Source organism: Musa acuminata, chromosome BXJ2-3, assembly GCF_036884655.1.
Source record: "Musa acuminata AAA Group cultivar baxijiao chromosome BXJ2-3, Cavendish_Baxijiao_AAA, whole genome shotgun sequence".
NCBI classification, from domain to species: domain Eukaryota; kingdom Viridiplantae; phylum Streptophyta; class Magnoliopsida; order Zingiberales; family Musaceae; genus Musa; species Musa acuminata.
In genome coordinates this window covers 37,775,001-37,796,351 of record NC_088340.1, presented here as the reverse complement: position 1 = coordinate 37,796,351, position 21,351 = coordinate 37,775,001, and the positions used below count along the sequence as shown (strand labels likewise).

Here is a 21,351-nt window from a genome sequence, read left to right as displayed (position 1 = left end):
TGACCTTCAACTTGCAATATACATCAGAAATCTTGCTACTAATTTGCTAAAATTTGGAGCAAACAATTTGTTTCTGAATTAGTTAGAAGAAACAAGTTGTGGTTGGTGATAAACATTCCGCAGGCCAAGAAAATTTCTTGAGAACACTTCAGTGTTGTATGATTAAACTACAAATTGATAATATTTTGCACACAGATGAATTGCAAGAACTATATTATGCAAAACCAAAAACACTGAGTCGAGCGTTCGGTGTAGTACAACAGAAATGTAATAATTTGAATATTATTAATGGTACAGCAGAAATGTGAACTTTAAATCAGTTGTGCTGATCTCTTAGTACATGCAGAAAATTCAGATTTGCTGCAAATCATATGACTCTTTATATATCTTAGCCACCAACATATTATTGCCAATATACCAATAGCATTATTATTTTCTCAAAGGAGCTGCAAAGTCAGAATCATGATCTATCAAACATTGCAAGGAAATGATCTCCTTGGTCTTCAACGCCTGCATCATAGTTCACTGGAACAATTGGCATATTTGAAGAAGAAGACGACTCGTTCAACTGCGATAAGAGCAACTTGTCCAGGACTTTCCAATCGACGAATTCGCCATGGCAGCTACTGTTCCCAGTTCCATGCCCATTGCTGCCCATACAATTACCTTCAAAGTGTTCATTATTGGAGAAACCTGAAGATAAACTCGGGCTATCTAATTGTGGGATGTGAAGAACCTGATCTAGGAGGTTCTTCCTAGATTCAAGTTCTATCTCATAACCTAAACTTCTTTCATATGGAGCTCCTCTCTGAAAAGAATCCATGAAGCATGTAGGCTTGGCAGCAAGCCGACCATAGTGATTGTGTCCGAAATTGTTGTAGCAAGGCCTTTGATTGAGATTTGGTTTCTTGAACGCTCTACACACAACCCATCCTTCTTCCTGCGGTTTACATTTACCCGTCAAAGTTAGCAAGAAATGTTATTATCCGTAAATAATCATTTCATCTCAAAATGGATGAATAGATGAAGAAAACCTAGTTTTCTCATCATGGCAGTTGCATAAGCATAGGCAAATCGTATTCTGGATCTGCACTGCGTCGACACGGTAAATCTACCTGAGCAGGTTCATTTTCGTTTGATTGAAGACGGTATTCATGCATGATCCAATCAGTTCGCTGGCCATTTGGAGCTCGTCCCTTGTAGAAAACAAGAGTCTTCCTCATCCCTATTATTCGAGACTTGGACAACACTGGCTTGTCTCGCCCTGTCGCCTTCCAGAAACCGGCTGCGGTAGCTCTATTGGTGCGAGTTCCGCTTGGATACTTCCTGTCTTTGAAGCTGAAGAAGTACCACTCGCTTTGCTCTTCATACCCATGTCTGCATCTATCTGTCGAAGCAAAGGAAAAAGAAGAATCTGCAATCATATACACAGGTGAACTGTGAGAGTTCCTCACCGCTAAGTTTTCTGAAGGCTACAGACCTTGAAGCTCCCACGGCTCTATTCGATAGAGATCGACTTCTTGGATGACCTCCAAATCGATCCTTTGAGAAGCCACCTTCCTTGCAAGGTAATAGCCCACAAGCTCTTCTTCTGTGGGATGGAATCTGAAACCAGGTGGAACACAACTCTTCTCCATTGTGGATTCACCTGGAGACCTCGCACCAAGTTAAGATGGATGAAGAGGTGATGAGCGGGCCCTACAAGATTTAGACCCTCATCAAAGAGATCCCCAAAATCTAGAAAGCAAATAGGAGGAATTGATTGGAAAATGACCTGGTACACCATCAGTGCAAGAAGGTAATGCTATTTACATTATATCCCATTCTAAATCTTTTATATAATTAAGAACATCCCATACTTGGAATTCAACAAGCGTATGGAATATATTTCGAAGTTCTAGATCTGATCATCTTAGTGAGTATAACATAGAAAGCAGATGGAAAAATTGACTATAAATTTCAATCATGCCTATGTTTCTTTGAGTGCACGCCAATGATGTGGCTGCTTTCAGTTTCAGTGACCACCACACCTCGATTTCCCAAGGCTGCAAGAGAGAAGCATATACCTACAATAGCTATGGTTTCCACATGCTCTCAGTGGAGGAGGAGAAAGACGGTACGACCACAGTAAGCTCTGCGGAACAGCGTAATTTACTCTGAGATGTTGAGGAACTCACCGGCAGCCAGGCTTCTTCGCGTGCAGAAGGAGAAAGAGAGAAAGTGAGAGACAGAAAATGCTAGTTTAGAGGCTGTCCAGGCTTATATACAAAGTTCAGAAGGCGATGGAAGGACAAAGAATAAAAAGGAGGAATGTAAAGAAAGGAAGAGACGGGGGGTTAGCAGCCATCGAGTGCGCGTGCAGTGATCAAACAGGAACGGGAAAGGAGAGAAGGAGAGGGTGGCCTGAGGGCGATTTGGGCGGTGGGGGCAACAGCAAGAAAGAAATCTTAAGCCACCGCCACCTCTCTCATGCACACCAACAGCCCCCCTTTGCGCCGTTATTTTATGCTGCAAGGCTACTTGGTCTGGAAGTCAAGATGTGGAGGCAGCCAAAGGAAGGACCACCCTATGGCACTTGTTGCTTTATGTGCACTGGGAATGTGCCTTGCATCGTACACTCAATCATTCGTGTCCACAGTCCAGTTCCAGGCCAAGATTAGCTTCAGGACAAGGATCATTAATTGAAGCTTGCACAAACAAAGAACACTTGGCTTTTCGCATGATGCATGCTATCTAAGTCAGGAGGGGAAGGGATAACAGAAGTTCCATGACTTGGAACATAATTAATGCACCAAGATAGGACCATGCGTTGATTATATATATGTATGATGTATGCATATATACATAAAATATCATGACCTTTTCCTTTCGAGGGGAGTGTGTCTCTCTAGTCGAACCATGGACTCACCATACGTTCAATATACTATTGAGTACTGTAGTGAGTGTAGCTACAAGGAGGATGTGCTGCAGTCAATTTTACAGGTATGTATAACAGTCTGTAGATATGTGTGTATACTGTTAATTAGTATGCAGTTCGATTCTAATGGCAGAACTCAGATTACCAAGGGAAGTCAGAGTCCACAACAAAATCCAAGACTGGAGAATGGCAAGCTTCTTCTGAAATGGAGAAGTACTGTAAGGTTCTGAAAAGATGGAAAACCTTCCCTTTCCTCTTAGTTTGCCGGTGACATGGCTACATCAGTCATCCATCTCTTTCCCTTTGGGGCTTCCAATCTTTGATGATTTTAAAGTAAAACGGGTGGGTGAACTCAGTCTCCGTCAGGCTCCTGAAGTGCCCCTGCAGTCATTTAACTGCAGAAAGAGAGGAACAAGTTACTACACACTTTCTTCCCAATCCCACCAAGTTTTCGGCCAGCTGATGAACACAGGGGCTTATCTCTATCTATAGGAAGAAGAAGAAGCTTTTTCTTGCTCATATATCTTCTCTGTCTTCTCCAAAATCTTTCTTTTTATTTCGTACTTCCGTTCCAGAAAAAAAGAAGCAGCAGCAATGGCTACTAGATTAAACAAGAGGTAGCATCCTCGATGAGGCGTGACAGAAGAGCCTTCTGAACGATCCAGCCTTGTAGAACACGTTTGCATGTAGTTCGATCTCCTGCCTCGCCGCCAGTTAGCTTGCCGAACACATCAAAACAGTGGCGTGTTGACGAGGATCGGTTGATCGTCTTGTCTATTGAAATGACAATGATACACCTCCAACAAAAGCAGAACTATATATTTAGCGAAAAACTAATCGGTTGAACTGATATTTTGTTGTGGATGGTTGGATTTGTTCTGAGTTTCGTGCAGATGTGAATCGCAAAGCACTTCCGGCGACCTCTATGTTGGGTCCCACTACTAGGAGGTCCGTGAAGCCAGGAGGCAGCCACGTCACGGTCTCGGACAAAGCTAGTGAGCGCGCCACAGCATCGTTATTACTACTCTTCTGGCGCTTACCAGTTTAACTACGGTCTCGGACAAAGCCGGCATCCTTTCTCTTCCTTTCGGGTGGACGTGCGGGTACTTGAAATAAGGGTACGTTTACGTTTTTGGAACTCGTTGAACGGCCGACGGCTTGATCGGATAAAACGACGAAGCCCTCCACTGATTGATCGCGGGGTTTCTGGCGTCTCCATGGCGTCCGCAGCCTGCGTGGACGAGATCTCCGCCGCTGGGCTGTTCCTTCGCGCCGTTGCGATGGTGCCAGCCGCCCACTACCTCGCGGCCTCCCTCCTTGTCCTCCTGAGCCTCTTCTACAACTTATTCGAGTTCCATTTCTTGAGAGACCTCCTCCATGGGTTCAGGGGGGATCCGGTGGTCCTCACCTTCAATCCGGCTTCCAAGATCTACGAGGGAGTCGTCTCCAAGTGTCGTATCTTTCATCGGAGGTGAATCTTGCTGCTGATTGGTTCTTTTCGACTGGTCTTTAGTAATGCTCGATGGTAATCATAGGGTTTGATGATGATTGGTGGTGGCCTTTATAGGTATTTGCCCACGCCGTGGCTCGCGAGCCCCCATCTGCAGACTGCCTTCCTGCATTTCTTCGGGAGGCCTCCGTGCGTCACGTATCGAAGGTTGGTAGTAGGTTTTGCATAAGATTTGGGTCCTACTTCTTTATTATGAGGTTTTTGCCTGCTATTTGCTATTGATTCATATATGAAACTGGACTTTTAAAATGAGAGGAGGTTTTTCCCCCCCAAGACACCATGTCAAATTCTTTGATTCTGTTCCTGGGTGCATCTTCTACACAGTCTCCGACTCTAATTTCATAAATTTGTTAACAGTTGACCCTTTAGGCACCTGATGTTACCTCTAGTCTATGTGCTTGCTATCTCTTTGGTCTGCTCTACTTGTGAAAGTTTATAGAGGTCTATTTATCAAGTATAGCAGCTTTTTTGTTTCTTGATTCCTTGATGCGCAAATTTTTTTTTGTATTTTGTTAATTAATGATGAGTGGGATCCCAAGATTTTCATTTTCCGAAGGAACTTCAATAAGGAACAATGGTCAAGCTTCCTATTTATACCTGTCGATTGATGCTTAGTGATCATGCTATATTGAAATCTATCATCTCTTTCTTTTATATTCAGGTGCTTCTTTCAACAAGACTTAATTTCCTAAATAGATTGCTGTTTATGTTCCTTGTGGAGGATTTTCTTCACTGTTATTAGTTATAAATGCTCATTCTTTTTGTATGCTGAACTACCGTACTCACTATTCAGGCAATTATTCTCTGTGCGTGATGGAGGAACCATTGCTTTGGATTGGCTGCTTGCATCTGACGGTAAGCTTGAAATATTTCAGAATGGATACAAGTCAGAGTGTTGCACGCTTGCACTTTGGTGTTTGTTGGCTCTTTTGGGCCTATAGGCATGATGCTTTTGCATAGCTTCAAAAAAATTAATAGAATTTGATTTAGACTTCAAAGACCATTGTCTACTAATACTGATCAGCGAGATGTGTAACTTTTCTGTGATCTGTGTATGGAAGTGGTCCTGATGGGTTTTGAAGTTTCTCTTCTATAGATATGGTGAGAAATAGAGCCTGTTGACTATGTGGCAGCAGCCAATTGCTGCCTTTATACATGATTACTTTTTTCATAAATCTTTTTGAAAGTTGAAATTATTAATAGAATAGTTATACACTATGAACAATCAGCTGTAGTACATGCTTGCTCATCAAATTTAGCTACGGATGCTGTTTTTTCACTTGCAATGACATATCCGAAATACATTACTTTTGGTGGATTCTCCCAAATGGTAGCTTTTAAATATTACTTGATGATCCTAATAAACAAGACCTGTATTTGTGGATTTTATGTGGTCTGATTTTGTTTTTGATAGTGCTATAAACCATAACATGCTATTTATAAATCTTTTTGTGGATAATCTAGTTAGCTTTCACCTTTTCTCCTCAGATCTGCACAATTTTGGGGATTGCTACCTATCAGTCTAATTATTCGTTCTGCCACTACCAAGTATGGTGTTCTAACATCTTAGAAAGATGATAATAATAATGAAAACAAGAAAGATGATTGGTTGCCAATTGAGTCTTGGCCATTACTACCATTTTCAAATTAGGATGCGATGCAACACTTCTGGTTTCCATATAAATTCACAAACGTTTGTAGACTTGCCTAGTTCTGTCATTACCTTATCTTGATTATGATAATCTTATGTTCTTAATGATCATATTTTATGGATTTAATGTTTCAGTTGACAGAGTTGATTTTTTATGTCAATATTTTCTTTATGATTTTCTGATTTCATTGATGAAACTAAGTAGCTAACATAACAATACGAAGGAAGGAATTAACCAATTTCCTTTATTTTTTATTGATGGTTTATCTGGATAAAATTCATATGCCTTATTCTGTGAATTGTTTTTACAGTTGCAGGAGGTTATTCTAACATGGACAAGGTCATATCTAAAGATGATACTGCTCCTCTTGTTATTGTGATCCCTGGTCTAACAAGCGATTCTGCTTCTCCTGTATGTTTATCATTCGCTCATTGTCATATACAGCTTCTGAAGCTGTTGTGCAGCATCTAGAAAATGCAAACATGAGGTTTAGAAATTTAGAGTTATTGTAAATTCTCTTATTGACTGTTGATGGAAAAACTAGCATACTTAATTTTGTCACTTCAAAAAACATTTTGAGGATTAATTCAATGGTAAATTTATTGAGATTTCTTGATGGCCTTAATGCATTGTTGAAAAACCTCAAGATTCAAGAATGCATAAAAATCTTTAGGCAGTACTTTTTTTTTTTTTTGCTAACCTGGAGAATCTGAGTAGTCATTTCTGCTGCCTAGTGGAATCTTTATAAAATCTATTTACTTAAGTTTTATGATGTCAAGGATAATGGAGTCCAGGTACTTTGTCATTAATTTGCAATGTCATTTTTTTTCTGGAACTCAAGATAACCATGAGAAACAATTCACATTGTATATATTGTGCTTTGGTCCATAATCACTAGAAGTCCTGTGGATGATCTAAAACATAAATGAACTGTGTTCACCAGTAATTGTGAATAGTTGCACTGGGGGATTACATCATATATATTGGTTACCTGTTTCTATTTGTCTGAACACTCACCTGCTGTATATCTGTGTGAACTTGAGGTGGGATGGGAAAGGTGACAACAATTATATTGTCTAGTGTTCATGCGTCAAGAAGGTGAGTAATCGAAGCAATTTCTGTATAATGTTCATGAGGACATTGTTGTTGTATTGAGTGTAATTGTACTGAATTTCCTTTGGCCATCTGGAAATTTCAATTATTCATAATCCAAACTGAAGACCTATTGATTGTTATTTTGATATTTCAAAAAGTATCTGATGTTGGTACTGTCAATTTGAACCCTGCAGTACGTAAAGCACTTGACATATGTGATGGCAAAACAGGGGTGGAATGTTGTTGTGAGCAATCATCGTGGCTTGGCCGGCATCTCCATCACTGTATGATTTTTGTTTCCATATTTCTGTATTTGTTTCACTGAAAAGTGATTATATTCCTTTCCCCCCCCAAGTCAATCCTAGTATAATGTAGCAACAAATATGATAATTACTAGTTTCAAGGATTGTGTCATGGGAGTCTTTTTTTTCCTAATCAAACAACTAATTTTTTTTCTTCTGGCTAATCTCTAATTATATAATTTCCAGAACATCACAGCATGGAAATATCATCCCTTTGAGTAATATTAAACCTTAATGACATCAGAGTCCACGTCTTATATGAGTTGTTCTATGTAAGCATTTTTCCAGGATAAGGCAAGGTTTGAACGAGTTACTTACTTACTTATATGCATCACTTCCAGGCACTGGTCTCATCCAATATTAGTGGTAAGGACCTATAGATTTTGATCTTTTGTTTTCCAGTTTCATCTTTTGGATTAGTCCAACTTAGAATTGAACTGTTATGATATTATGTGAATGCATCATGCCTCATTGGTATGGTGAGCTACACCTAGACTCTAGCATTATCCATGGAATATATTCATCGTTTGTTATATTCTGTAGCTATTCACCATAGGATATGTTCTAGATACCACACATGAAAGAACACACATGCAAACTACATACGCACACACAAAGGCCATATCTGTCATCTTTCCCTGGGGAAAGACAACTTACTAGAACAATGTGAATATGCATTGTTTGATTTGTGTCTCAAAGTTACAACTTACAACATCTATTTAGGACAATTGCGATTGTGGCATTATTTGAGGTTTTATTGCTACTTTTACAGTCTGATTGCTTCTATAATGCTGGATGGACTGAAGATGTTCGGGAAGTCATCAATCACCTTCATCAGGAATATCCAAAAGCTCATATCTTTGCTGTTGGAACGAGTGTTGGTGCTAATATTCTGGTCTGCATACAAGAGCTCTTTGTTTAATGCTGTATGAGCTTCTTTTGTCCATGTGAAACATACTGCATGTGGTGCAAGAGATATGACAAGGTTTTATGCAGGTTATCTACTTTGGACTAATTTCTGTGCAAGTTGCCTAATGATACATGAATTTAGCTCATGTTGCAAAATATGGGCTAGCATCTTCCAGCATTGCCTTTCAAGGCAGTGTTGGATTTGCAGTTGTTTGGAGGGCCATACTGAAATGTTACTACCTTTGCAAGTATATATGTTGTTTTAAATAAATGACTAGGATTTCTTACCTAATTATTGATTATAAATAAAAATAACTACTTTGTGCTTTAACTATTTTATGAGTTCCAAGTTCTACTTGTCCTAAAATTTTCTTGGCAATATCTAAATATTTGTTGAAGTAGCTTATTAGGCCTAAATCTAAAAAGAAAATCAAACCTTTAACTCTCTTGGCCAGTATGCCCTTCTTTCAATCGAATAACTATCGTCTGAGATCATATGAAAATTACAAGTTGTATGGTAAAAAACAAAGACATACAAGATTTCCTATTACAAAATATTAGATCTTCAAGGCTACTATTTTTATTTATCTTTTTTAAAGAAATTGATTCCTTTAAGTCCTCATTTACATACCTTTGTGTCTCTTTGTACGGTTGATATATGTCAATAAGAATAATATAATTTTAAAACTTTAATGGGGCCTGGCTGCTTTTAGTCTCCACTAATATCCACCTGTGCTTCAATGGGCCAACTTCTAAGTACTGAATTGATTATCAGGAGCATGAATTGATCAATGCAGCTGTGGATTATATGAGTTGGCTTATATCTTGGCACTTGTAATATTTTATACTCCATGCTTTTCATTAAGAATTCAATTTATCTCAGTTGATGATGCAATAGAAAGTAGGCATTTTGCTATATGCTTTTCCAATAGCTTATTTTCTATGGTTTAATGCAGTTATGCAACATTTTTAGAAGTACCTCATATATCCTAGGAATTCTTTTGTTATGATATTCTTTTTCCATGTTCAAGTTTAGGTGAAGTATCTTGGAGAAGATGAGGACAATACACCTGTTACTGGGGCTGCATCTATATGTTCTCCATGGGATTTAGTGGTTAGTTAACGTAACTAAGCTTCCTTTCGGTGTCCAAAGAAATTCATTAGTTGTAAGTCATATGAGAAATATTCCTTCTGGTCTTTGTCTGGGACCAGCTTGAGTGACTGTTCAGTTCTCTTTGAACTACAATCTTTTCATCGTCCGCATGGCTTGTGGTTGCCTTTCACAAGATTTTCATATATTCCTTAGGGGAACAGAAAAATAGCCTTCCTTTTGATCTAGAGCATGTTTTAGTGTTTTTTATCTTTTTAATAATTTTGGCCTGAGAAATTCATGATGTGATTTTTTCAGTTTAACCTGTAATGCTGCTCTCAAAATAGCTGTGCTGAAAAAGGAACCATGTAGCCTACCCTAGACATTTGGAATTATATGACTTTAGTTGTTGACATTCAAGAAATTGATGCCATTAACTCTTGTTGTTTCTTATTCTCATACCTCCCTTTTATCCTTCTCAATTTAAATGGGAACTATAATTTGGAGGACTACAAAGAACTTAAGTAATCAGTCATCTTTTTTAATCATGTATTTTTTATTCAATAACTTTTCTGCTCATATGAAGTTATTATAGCAGCCATACCCTTCTTTTTTTGGTTTCCTGAGGGGAAGTGTGTTGTTTTATCCTGAAGGGTGGGTCCTTGCCCTCTTTTTCAATTGTCATGATATTTCTAAGTTATTCAAATTTAAAGCATAGTTGACACGCCAACAGACATTTGACCACGATTTTGGTATATATTTGTGTTGGCACAAAATATATAGATATACATTAATTTTTTAAGATAATTATAAAATATATTATAGAAATTTCTTTGTTCCATTTACCATAGGTGTGTTATTTATTGATGCTGACCATTGACCTAGATGGATATTAGAAGTTTGCTGCCCTTTCCAAGTTGCCATTGTTACATTTTCTTTATTACGTTGAATTAAGTTTGTTTCACAAGTAGACTTACCATGTATATATATTTTGTGCCTTATTCAATTCAATTATGATCTCCCAAGTTAACATTCATAGCATTCTTCAGGTGTTAAATCAGAGTCTTCTCTTTTAATGTCATTGGTATTTTGCCGATTGTGTAGGTTTGTGACAGGTTTCTTACTCGAAAGCCAGTCCAACGACTTTATAACAGAGCCCTCACAATGGGTCTCAAGGATTATGCAAAATTGTATGTTCCTACTGAATTTTGTTTGCAAAAGGAATTTGGTTGATATGTGGGGACTAAGTTTAAGTTTCTAGCATTTCAAGTATCTTTTATTGCAGATTTACTGCTGATCTTACTTTTGATGCAGACATAAGCCTGTGTTAGCTCGACTAGCAAACTGGGAGGGTATAAGAAAGGTATACATTTGTTATCTTGCCAGATAGTGGTTAACCATTATAATTTATTGAGTTTGCTTTTCCAAATATTATTGTTTTAAAAAGTGAATTTACCTGTGATTACACAAGTTGTCTGTGAAAAGAAAAAAGATTAAGCCTTTGCCAACTAATTCTCGTAACATGTATATCTTTTATTTGGTTGAGATATTAAGCAAACATCCAGCTTTAGTGAGAAGGAATCTTTCTAATATCAGAAATCTCGTGCATTCCCTTGATCTGATTAGTAGGTGTACTGTGTATGCAGAATACATCAATAAGTAGACAGAGATTCAGTTTATTCCTTCTATATTCAAGAACATATGTCCAATAGATGATACAATCAATTAATCAACATTTTTTTTAAGAAAAGAGTAACTACTGAGCATTGATCTCCTGATGAGTTCTTTTTCTTTTTGTGTATGTGTAAGGTTTTTGTTTGTTATTTATCTACCTTCTCATAACTTATGTGTCAAATAAATCCGATTAGTAGACTCTTTAAAGATGTTGATGTATTGATAAGTTGTTGGTACACCTTGGCCATGTTTGTAGGAGAAATATTTAGTGAATCAGTGTCATATATGGGATTTCATCTTTAACTTATCATCCGGGTCAATTTTGTAACTTTTTTCTTCTGCAGATATTTGATACGAGATTTTATATTTCTTTTACTGCTTAAGAATTTTATTTTTAATTTTTTACTAATTTTTCTCAGTTCTGACTCTTGCTTTTACCAGTCATGCTCAGTCCGGGAATTCGACAGCCATGCCACTTGCCTTGTTGGAAAGTTTGAGGTAGTCTTTTCTCTCTGTATCATTTGGATTTTATTTCATGGATTAGTTAAGTTGCATTCAATTTTCTCAGACGGTGGATACATTCTATCGCTGCTGTAGCAGTGTGAATTTTACTGGGAATATAGTTGTGCCACTTCTGTGCATCAGTGCATTGGATGATCCACTTTGTACAAAGGAAGCAATTCCTTGGGATGAATGCAGGTATAACCATGAATATTAAGTTCCTGAAGAGAGAGTAGATTTCTCCTGGAAATTTATAGTCCATCATCTTATTGACGTGTACTTTGTATAGGGCAAATAAGAACATTGTTTTGGCTACTACTGCTCACGGTGGACATCTGGCATATTTTGAAGGCCTAACAGCACAAAGCTTGTGGTACTGTTGTCCTTCCTTTTCTTTCCTTGGATTTGCCTTTTTTAAACGACATGAATGAAACTTCGAACTTCTTGAGAAATTTGACTTTGTTATGGTTAGTGTTTCTTTGTGAGATGTTTCCCCAAACTCTTGATGTGGATTTATTACTGTCCCAGCATCAAGCGAAGGGTTATATCTTTCTGTCGGGTTCCAGGCTTAATTCTTAGGAGATATTAGAAACTGTATTTTTAGCAAACCTAGATCGTTCCCTGTTTTGCACCCTTTTTTTCTGAGAATTGAGGTCTTGAAGTGATGAACCACCATCAGATATAGAGCATGATACAAGTCTTTACCTATTTGGTTCGTTGTCTTCTACTCTTTTACTAGATTACGACCTCAAGGAACTGTTAAGGTCTTATCTAGATTACCGTGAGCAAATATGCATTGAGCAATAACACATTAAATAAGTTTGAATATTGTTTACATAATTGACGGTGGTTTATTTGACAGGTGGGTTGAAGCTGTCCGTGAGTTCCTTAGTGTTCTACATACTAGTCCATTCATTCATGGACAGAAAAAGGTGCAACGACATGCTGTTCTACCATACTTCTGAATAAGCTCGTGGCCATGTTATTATTATTATTATCTTTTACTTCATGCTAACACTGTTATATTTCTGTATCCAACTTGAGAGCCACCACTACATGTTGCAGGCTCCGACTCATGGCTTGCATTCTTTGCTTGAGTCATCCATCGACAAAGTCCCATTTGTAAATGTCATGGAAGATGGAATGGTAGCTGCAATGACAAGTGATGGAGCACACGACGAGCACAAAGAGGACTTACACAATCCAATAAATCATGACATGAAACCCGAGAATGAGGTTGCTTATGGAGACCAAAGTGGAGATAGAACAGAGGTTGATGCAGACCTTCAGCAGTCTGCTGTTTCATTAGGGCAAGGAGTCGAGGAAGAGAGTTCTGACAATGCTATCCCTGATGTGACTGCTTCAGTCACGGGTTCGATGAATCAGCTCTCTCGACGTTATCGGACATCATTGTGGTTGCTAACCTATATTGCAATTGTTACAACTTGGCCTCTAGTTGGTTCGGTGCTTCATAATATCTTTAGGAAGAAGCTTAAAGGATTCCTACCAGCAGCATGGATCAGAAGATAACTGCTTGTACTTTGCTTTTGAGCAAAGGAATATTTTTTATAATACATCTGCTATTTGTGGCAATAAGTGGCCTACAGTCAGGAAAGAGAAAAGAGTGTGTGCTTGTTTGTTTAAACTATTAATCAATTCTTGGAACTTCCCATAGCAAAATATAGTTTTCTTTTAGCAGGGAAGGTGTTTGTAAATTTCAAGTAGGAGAATATTTTGTAGAATATGTGGCTCACAAGCTTGTTGGTCTTGATATGAACCTCACTCCAACTTCCATTGAAGTGTTGGCTTTATTGTCTTCCGGTAATTGGTTGTACCATCAGTGATCGAGTGCTGTAATCTTCAACCATTCCAGAAGCAGATGACAATCTAAAATGTATGTTTTACTTTAGCGTTCTTTGTTGCTTTTGTCATACGTGTTTTGCATGCTCTATATGGTGAGGAAGACACGACATAACTCTTTTATACTTGTTACGATCAAGGTTTATAATTTTGGTTCGTACCAATATAATGAGTCCTGTATTGAGGATACCAATGGTACGATGGGGCACACGGATGGTACATCCAAAATAGCTAATAGATCTATAAAAATATTTAAAAAATAAAACAAAGTTAGAATAGAATTTTTTAAGTTCAAAATAAATATAAATTTAGTATAATTTTAGTAAAAATAATATAAATTAAAAAATATAATTTTGTATTTTTTTGGGTTTTGAGGAGTAGTTTTATGATATGTTCTCAATCATTCTTTCATTAATATTGAATTATCTTAAAAAATTAAATTATTAAATTATTTTTTATATGATTTAAACCTTAATATTCAAATGAATTAAGTAATCAATCGATAAATATACTTTGTTCTACCACCAAATAAAATGACGTAACTCCACGAGCAATGGATCGGGGCTCTCGATCCTATGTATCTATATATCAGTATGATATGTTTGTTGGATCCAATCATGAAATTGATTTCACGACATAGTATACTGATACACCGTTTATCATTGGTGCATCAACGTGGATAGTCATAGGTTTATTATCGTGAACCACTTGTTCAAGATTGCTCTCGAAGCAATGATGAACATGATATATATTGGTGTGGAGCATACTAAATATTATAACTTCTACTTTGGTTACTAATCTACTAAATATCGTAAGATCGATTATCGTACTATTACTTAGAGAAATATAACCAACTATCACTATACTGTTATTAGTCGTAAGATTATCTATAATACAATAATTGTGAATACAATGAGTTTCACTTTATATCTATATTGTGTAGGCTCTATTATATTTGCTCAAAATCATCTATTAGCTTCCCCTCCATCTTCTATGCATAAACTTGATTAGTACTTCGTCGAACTCCATGATTTGGATCTTGGGTGGCATATGTAAGATATTGCTCCTCGATTCGTGCACCACCCTCAAATTATGTAGATAGGACTATCGGCTCTTGGTGTCATTGCAATCATCGGTAGAGGCATTGCTGTCCACGTAGTTGTCATGTCTCTGGACTGAGTAAGTTATTAAATATGATTGTGGAGGGGTCTCGTCGCCCGACTTATTCTTTCCAATAGTGTAATTGATACTACTATCTTCTTCTTTGCCTTTGCCTTTGTACCCTAAGCAGAGGACTATGACAATTAGGTGTTTTTAGTTTTAAGAGCAGTTTGACTCGATTTTGTTTAGCTCCTTCCGCCACATTCTAACTAAGAGAGATTTTTCTCCTATTAGGGATGTGCTTCCTCTTTTTCTATTTCCTAAGTGATAAAACACGAAGGACATTGAGGTTCTCCCACCTTATCAAGTAGAGAATCCTCTTGGTTCTCTATTGCTTCGACCCACTTTAACATCAGCTTTCTTCGTTATAAAATTAAAGGTTGATGGGGATCAATCTCTGTTTCCTTTAGCTCCTTGTCCAGCTCGACTCATTGCAACCTTAGTCGTATGTTATAGTGGATATATATGTTTCTTCAATCATCTATACGATAGTTTATTATAGATGAATCAATACAATGTTGATCAATTATGTTCAGAATCACTAGATATCGTATACAAAAGTACATAGACTGTAACCAATAAATTTGGTGCATTCCCTCTAGTCACTACTCGTAAAAAAATATAAATAAGACTTTATTAGCATAATAAATAATTAATATCAAATATAATTTATAATTAATATTGTATAACTTTTTCTCATCATGATTTATATTGTAACGACACAATATAACTACAATGTTGGAGAATGAACCAATTGTTTCTCGAGATAATTAGCCATCCATAATAGTATCGTTTACATCAATAGTGCTTGACAAGAATCGATGTTAACATTTATTAGTGCTAATAATAAATCTAATCATAGTTCATTGATATTAACATTTCTTGACCTTTACTCTTACTATAATTAACATATGTATGAGATAAGCATTTATGGATATTTGTCCATATCGACCTACGAAGGATAAGGTAAAGTGGTTCCACACATTTTATAATTTTATTCACAATCTCTCAAAATCTAGAAAAAAGAATGGTTTTTTTCCCTCTTCTTTCCTTTGCTCGATCTCAAATACCTAGATTAGAGCCATTCTTGTGAGATGACCATTGTTTTGAGGCCCTATCTCTTTTACTATCTTAGCTTTAAGGTAATGAAGTTTATAGCAAATCACTTGAGATCTCACCATTTATATACTTTTCGTTAAAGAGTAGACCAAATGATAATTATATATAAACTTTGTAACTCGAGCTACACACTTATTGATGATTGCTTGCTAATATCTTTCAGCATTAGATCCATATAATGAGCTACACATGGAGTCTAAAACAATATTTTTCTTTTTTCTATCAATTGTAAACTGACCTTAAAATTGGCTCAATTGTCGATGAGTATCTAAACAATATATTGTAATTCGATCTCCTCTACTATAGTATCAATTAAGTTTTCAATATAATTTGTATATTGAATCTTGTCGGAAGTATTAATTGACTTATGAAACACCACCTATCTATTGTAATAAACAAAAAAATTAATAATACTCATTCTTGTTGACATTGTCTAACTGTCACACATCAGTGTCACCTCATATTTGTCCCATAACCTCTTGAAAGATTTCACGCAATCCTTCAATTATGTCATCTCCTCATCTAAATATATACCGTGGCTCTTGCTCGGTGTTAGAGATTGGATCCCCATGCTAGATTTTTTAATAAAAAAGACCATGCTATGATAATATAGAACTTGAGTTGTGTTTATTGGAATCTCGTAGAAGTTAAACCATTTTACAATTGTCTTTCCAATATCCCGCTTCTTTTTTTTCTATATGTATTGTCAATCCGTGTCTATTTCGTTGTTTGTGAAGGATAAGCTTGCGGATCAATATCAATAATATATGGTACGGATCTCCTACCAAATCCTCTCATAAAATCACAGATTCCACCGTCTCATGCTACTAGTTCGAGTTAACTGAGAAGGGGTAGTTGGCTGTCTTATGTTGACCGACCTTTGGATTCTTTGTGGTACAAATCCACGACTACCACTATGCTCCCATTATGAGTTAGGTGATCGATGCATCATTACTTCATCGTAAATATATTGATACTATAATGATGCACGAATACCAACTCTGAGATATAGGTTAATTTCATTACCATGACCCTCGTAGTCGTCATAATCTAGTTCTTACGTAGCCCTATGATTTCTTCTTCAGCTTTTGTCTTCTTTTTTATTATATCTTCTCTTACCTATTGTAACTTATTTTAAAATGATTTACAAACCTCTGTCCGAATCCTTTTGCATTTTACAATATCGAGATACTCATCAATCAAATGCATCTTTACTCGAATGACGACTCCACTTTTATTGATGGTCACAAAAAAAATATATTATTTCCGTACATCTTTCGAGCATGATTCCAAACGTTATCATATATATATATATATATATATATATATATATATATATATATATATATATATATATATATATATCATGTTCCTATCAAATTTAAAATTAAATTATTTATGAATAAAACTAAAACTAAGGCAACCACTAACTCAAACTTAAATATTCAGAACTTTATGATTTTGATAATTTAATTTAATGAGTAAGTTGTCTTGGGTCAGAATGTTACGATAAATTTGACATTCAAAATTGACATCATCACAAATCGTGGGACCAACTCATCAGAATAACCATCGTAGTATGGTCCGTACATCATATAAATTAAAACAGTACACGTACTCCTGGAACAGGACATGCGAAGCAGGCAGATTACTACGAAGGTGAAGAAGATCCCATGTTCACGCAGCCATTGATCTCCCTCTCTCTAAACCTTCATGTCCTTATCGATCAGGCCATGGACCGATGCCATACCGATCCAATGCCACATTGAATTTAAAAAAATACAAAAAAAATACTGAAAACAAAAGACAATCAACTAGTATAGAACATTTACTATCCTGTATCGAATGGTACAGTACCTATACTGAGCAAATCTGACCATATAGGTATTGTACCAAACGGTAGTCCCTATTAAGACATTACGGTACCACCCAGTTTTACCTTATGTGCATTATGATAAGCTGTTGGGACAAGTAAGCTATCGGATCGGAATACCACACGTCCCATTCCATATCAGATGATGCTCTAAACATCATCTATTGAACTGTACATCTACACATACTGCAGAAACATCCATGAGGTCTACATAAAGGCATATACTATGATCACATTCAAGATCAGCTAGCAGAGTCTAGAACATCAGATTGCTTAACCAGTCAATTCCTTGCCATTGCAACCCAGAAATAATCTTGTCGGAAAAGTGTAAGAGAGGACTGTTTAGTCTAAGTTTATCACTAGGGATCTCAAATTTCTAAGCTACCTCTAGTTAATTCCAGTTAATGAAGTCTAACATGCCGCTAGAAAATAGTCTCCAAAAGCCCTCTAAGTTTGAATATGAATCAAGGATTTATGGTTCCAGGCTTTGCTAACTTATGTAGAAGGTCATAAATGAGTTTCTCAGAACAAAGAGGAATACATGCTATTCCTGTTTGTCACGCGCAAGCCGAGCCCGATGTCTCAGTTCTGCTTTTTTCCATTTCACCATGAGATGGCAAAGCGTGAAGAGAGTGTTTACCTGAAATGATAGAATGGGGAAGTCTGAGCTTAACAACACAAAAGAAAAGATAGTTGCAAGTACAATAGGGGGAGGAATGGCAACTAACCACGATTAAGATAGTTATGATGAGAAGTGGGCCAGACCAGAGAACTGAGATAAAGAGACCATGGGGATCAAAATAGTTCTGGCTTGAAAAGCTCTTCCAGTTCTCCCCCAGGAAACTGTTTATCCTCTCAGCAAAGTAGACACCAGAAACTGGAGAAAAATAATAATAATTAGATCAGGAAATATAGAAATAAAAAAAGGTGCTTTGAATTCACTTGCGGTTAACATTCAGAATGGATGCTCAAAATCATTCTCACTTTGTTGAGAAACACAAAAAAACTAATGACAAAGCTTAAGCATCATTTTATCCACGACACCATTCTGGTAACATGTTGAGATCATACAAACAGTGACAGGGTGTATATGTAGTCTTATTCACTTATCCTCATTATTTATATGAAAAGCCTTTCAACTATTAGAGGACTTTTATTCATCCAAAATTGAGGACTGGGTTCCATAGTGGTTCAATACCTAGACCAAAAAGTGTTTTTCTCTTGTTTCTTTCGGAATAAAGCAGCATAAAAAAAATTAGAAAACAAGTCACGAACTAATCAAAGCTTAATTGCAGCATAAGCGATGACACAGAATTCTGCAATTTGAATGACTCAAAAACAAACTACTAGTGCTAATTCTATAAAGAAGAATAGACAAACTTACATGATAGAAGAGATAAGCACAGTTGAAAGTTCACATTTTTCCTTGATAACATAGTAGTCACCAGCAAAAAAAAGTGAAAAGTTAATAAGCATATCAACCAAGGTTCCTGCAAGTCACAAAAAAAAAAAAAGGGAAGACAATCACAAAGGAAATTATAAGACAAATGGCATTTCTTAAGGCAATATTAAGGGCAAACAAAATAAAAATATATTTTAAATTGGAGAGATGAATACCAGTAAATCAAGTAGTGTGGAGATAAGAAATAAGATCATTTAATTTCAACAGCCAGATAAAATAATAGACATCCTTACTGTCACAATGGACATCCAAAGGTAGGATCCAGAATCATTTTCAACTTAGCATATTTAATAAAAAATACAGTTTATATGTTACATTCCATGACGGCAATATCATCTTCGAAACATATTCATTTTGCATCACATAAGTAGCATAAACTATTATACAAAAATATTCAAATTGCAAGACAATCAAATAGATGTAATGCTCCATATACTCGGTTCAAATATACAAAATCAGAATTTGGGTAATTAAGTAATCAACTTATATATTTCAACAGAACATTAGCAAAAAGATAATGAGTGGCATAGCATTCTCAGATATAGCAAATCACTTCTCATTCAAAGATAGACACGTTACTTTTGTAATTGCCCAAAAATTTTTGCTGCCTCCACCCCTCTCCTCTCTCACTTTAACTCTCACCATCCTTTTCCACTGACACTTAGAAATAAAAGATCTTTGTGCATATGCTAGTGCATGCAAAAAAGTAAAAAACAAACAGGGAAGTGTAGGCACAAGCAGATGCTTCTAATACGGTAACTTTGTTCTATCAATTGCAAACAAGTTCAGAATCTTCTACAACACCTTCAAAAATATATGCATATATTCTCAACAATGAATTTTTTTCAAACTTTGTCAAGCAAATATACTCAGGTGCTTAGTGTTTGGGCCCAGGATAAAGGATATGAAGTAGCATCAATAAGACAATATCCTTTGTAAAAAGAAATATGCTTCTAATGGTAATGTATATAAATGAAATATCCTATAACCAACCCAAAGCACTGAAATTTCTTTATTGTCATTACAACTTCGTGCCAGTAGTTGTTTTCCTCACCATCATTCTTAATATATATTTGCTAATAGTGCTGAAGGTTTACCGGTCCAACCATGGAGAAGTATCAGACCGTAATGTCGAGTATTAGTTGTTTATTATACCGGGCGGTACAGGTAGGTCTACCTATAATGGGACCAATATTTCAAATACATGATTATGCTATCTATAATATCTTCAAAGCTACTGTATTGTTTTTTTTTTTTCCAATTGTGTCATCCTCCATACTATTAATCTAAAACAGTGTGCAAGCAACTCTTACTAAGGTCACAATATCACTACGCCTTAGCTCCATTAGTCTGATAAAGAAAGACGCCTGGAGTTCTCCATGGACTTAATAAGCATTTAGAAAATGGAAAGTCAAGCAATTCAAATTCTGACGGCAGTCAAAAGTGCAATGCATTCTGACAAAAACTATCCAATTTAAAAAGGATGGGAGATCTCCTAGATCTGGCCAAAGTTTGATATATTGGTACACCATATTTTATCAAACTGGTATGTAACGACTAGCACACTGATACAAATTCTAAAAAATTATGTAATGTCGGTATTGATTATTATGATTAGTTGATGTAGAACACGGTAGAGAAATAGAGATAGAGCAAGAGAGGAATAGAGAGAAGAGAAGAGTGAGATTTGAGAGGAGAGTAAGAGACCAAAAGAGAGAAGATGCAATTATTCTCATTCAAATCTGAACTGTTTCATCCATTGATAAGCTCCACTATTTATAGGGAGATAAAGAGTCTTAGTACAATCAATGAAGGCAATGATTCCCAAGAGTAATCTCCTACGGAACTTATATGCCTGTTAGAAAGCTGGAATGTGACTTCTAAGAGACCTAAATAGCTTTAAAACAACTTATTACGATTGAAAAGAAAAAAAGTGCACTTAATACAAGAGTAGACTTAATATAAGAGTAGAGTCTCAAGATTAGCATCTAGAAAGACCAAAAGACTCTTCATTTTTCCACACAACTCTTAGAGTTTCTAGGTCAGCTAATTGATGGTTTTTTCTCATTTCTTTGCCTAGAATAAAATCTTCTAAAATCGTTTATAAACCTAGATGATTCTCCATCACTAGTACACCAATATTTCAGTATATCTTAGAACTGAGGTGGAAAAGTTGGTATGGTTTGTATACTGTTGGTATTTTGAAACCATAAATTTGACAATATG

At 36.3% G+C, this 21,351-nt stretch overlaps 3 protein-coding genes across 6 annotated transcripts in view; 1 reads left to right on the top strand and 2 right to left on the bottom strand.

Annotated features, from left to right (window-relative positions):
* Positions 1-266: 266 nt before the first annotated feature.
* On the bottom strand, positions 267-2,463 carry LOC103979580 (NAC domain-containing protein 105-like). 2 transcript variants are annotated; one of them, XM_009395754.3, is made up of 4 exons: positions 2,178-2,463; positions 1,481-1,698; positions 1,116-1,387; positions 267-940 (listed from the first exon to the last, which is right to left on the bottom strand). In XM_009395754.3, exons 2-4 carry the CDS (start codon positions 1,635-1,637, stop codon positions 461-463), a joined length of 909 nt encoding a protein of 302 aa, XP_009394029.2. In that variant the 5' UTR covers positions 1,638-1,698; positions 2,178-2,463; the 3' UTR covers positions 267-460. The 2 variants fall into 2 exon arrangements, with proteins under 2 accessions (XP_009394029.2, XP_064956545.1); XM_065100473.1 differs by having other exon boundaries at positions 1,481-2,463.
* A 1,576-nt stretch (positions 2,464-4,039) lies between these two features.
* LOC103979116 (uncharacterized) lies at positions 4,040-13,449 on the top strand. Of its 2 annotated transcripts, XM_065100472.1 has the most exons (15): positions 4,040-4,388; positions 4,485-4,574; positions 5,221-5,282; positions 6,390-6,490; positions 7,369-7,458; positions 7,765-7,842; positions 8,249-8,371; positions 9,422-9,499; positions 10,580-10,665; positions 10,790-10,838; positions 11,591-11,647; positions 11,718-11,848; positions 11,940-12,023; positions 12,513-12,582; positions 12,716-13,449. In XM_065100472.1, the coding sequence occupies exons 1-15, from the start codon at positions 4,135-4,137 to the stop codon at positions 13,178-13,180; spliced, it is 1,818 nt and encodes a 605-aa protein (XP_064956544.1). In that variant the 5' UTR covers positions 4,040-4,134; the 3' UTR covers positions 13,181-13,449. The 2 variants fall into 2 exon arrangements, with proteins under 2 accessions (XP_064956544.1, XP_009393433.2); XM_009395158.3 differs by lacking the exon at positions 7,765-7,842 and having other exon boundaries at positions 4,045-4,388.
* A 4,483-nt stretch (positions 13,450-17,932) lies between these two features.
* LOC103979117 (uncharacterized) overlaps positions 17,933-21,351 on the bottom strand; it is a 5,203-nt gene continuing 1,784 nt past the window's right edge. For both annotated transcript variants that reach the window (XM_009395159.3, XM_009395160.3), the window contains exons 3-5: positions 19,048-19,153; positions 18,392-18,540; positions 17,933-18,303 (exon numbers count right to left, since the gene is read on the bottom strand). In XM_009395159.3, coding sequence (XP_009393434.2) covers positions 18,208-18,303; positions 18,392-18,540; positions 19,048-19,153 — 351 coding nt within the window. In that variant the 3' untranslated portion in view covers positions 17,933-18,207. The remainder of the gene's footprint in view (positions 18,304-18,391; positions 18,541-19,047; positions 19,154-21,351) is intronic.

Bases quoted from the DNA above. Each gene is read 5' to 3' on its own strand.
- LOC103979580 (XM_065100473.1), bottom strand. From the start codon at position 1,637: ATGGAGAAGAGTTGTGTTCCACCTGGTTTCAGATTCCATCCCACAGAA. The intron at 1,388-1,480 runs GTCTGTAGCCTT...TTGCTTCGACAG, and splicing joins AGAGCCGTGGGAGCTTCAAG to ATAGATGCAGACATGGGTAT. The intron at 941-1,115 runs GTAGATTTACCG...TGTAAACCGCAG, and splicing joins ACGAAAATGAACCTGCTCAG to GAAGAAGGATGGGTTGTGTG.
- LOC103979116 (XM_065100472.1), top strand. From the start codon at position 4,135: ATGGCGTCCGCAGCCTGCGTGGACGAGATCTCCGCCGCTGGGCTGTTC. The intron at 5,283-6,389 runs GTAAGCTTGAAA...TTGTTTTTACAG, and splicing joins TTGGCTGCTTGCATCTGACG to TTGCAGGAGGTTATTCTAAC. The intron at 8,372-9,421 runs GTCTGCATACAA...GTTCAAGTTTAG, and splicing joins GTGTTGGTGCTAATATTCTG to GTGAAGTATCTTGGAGAAGA.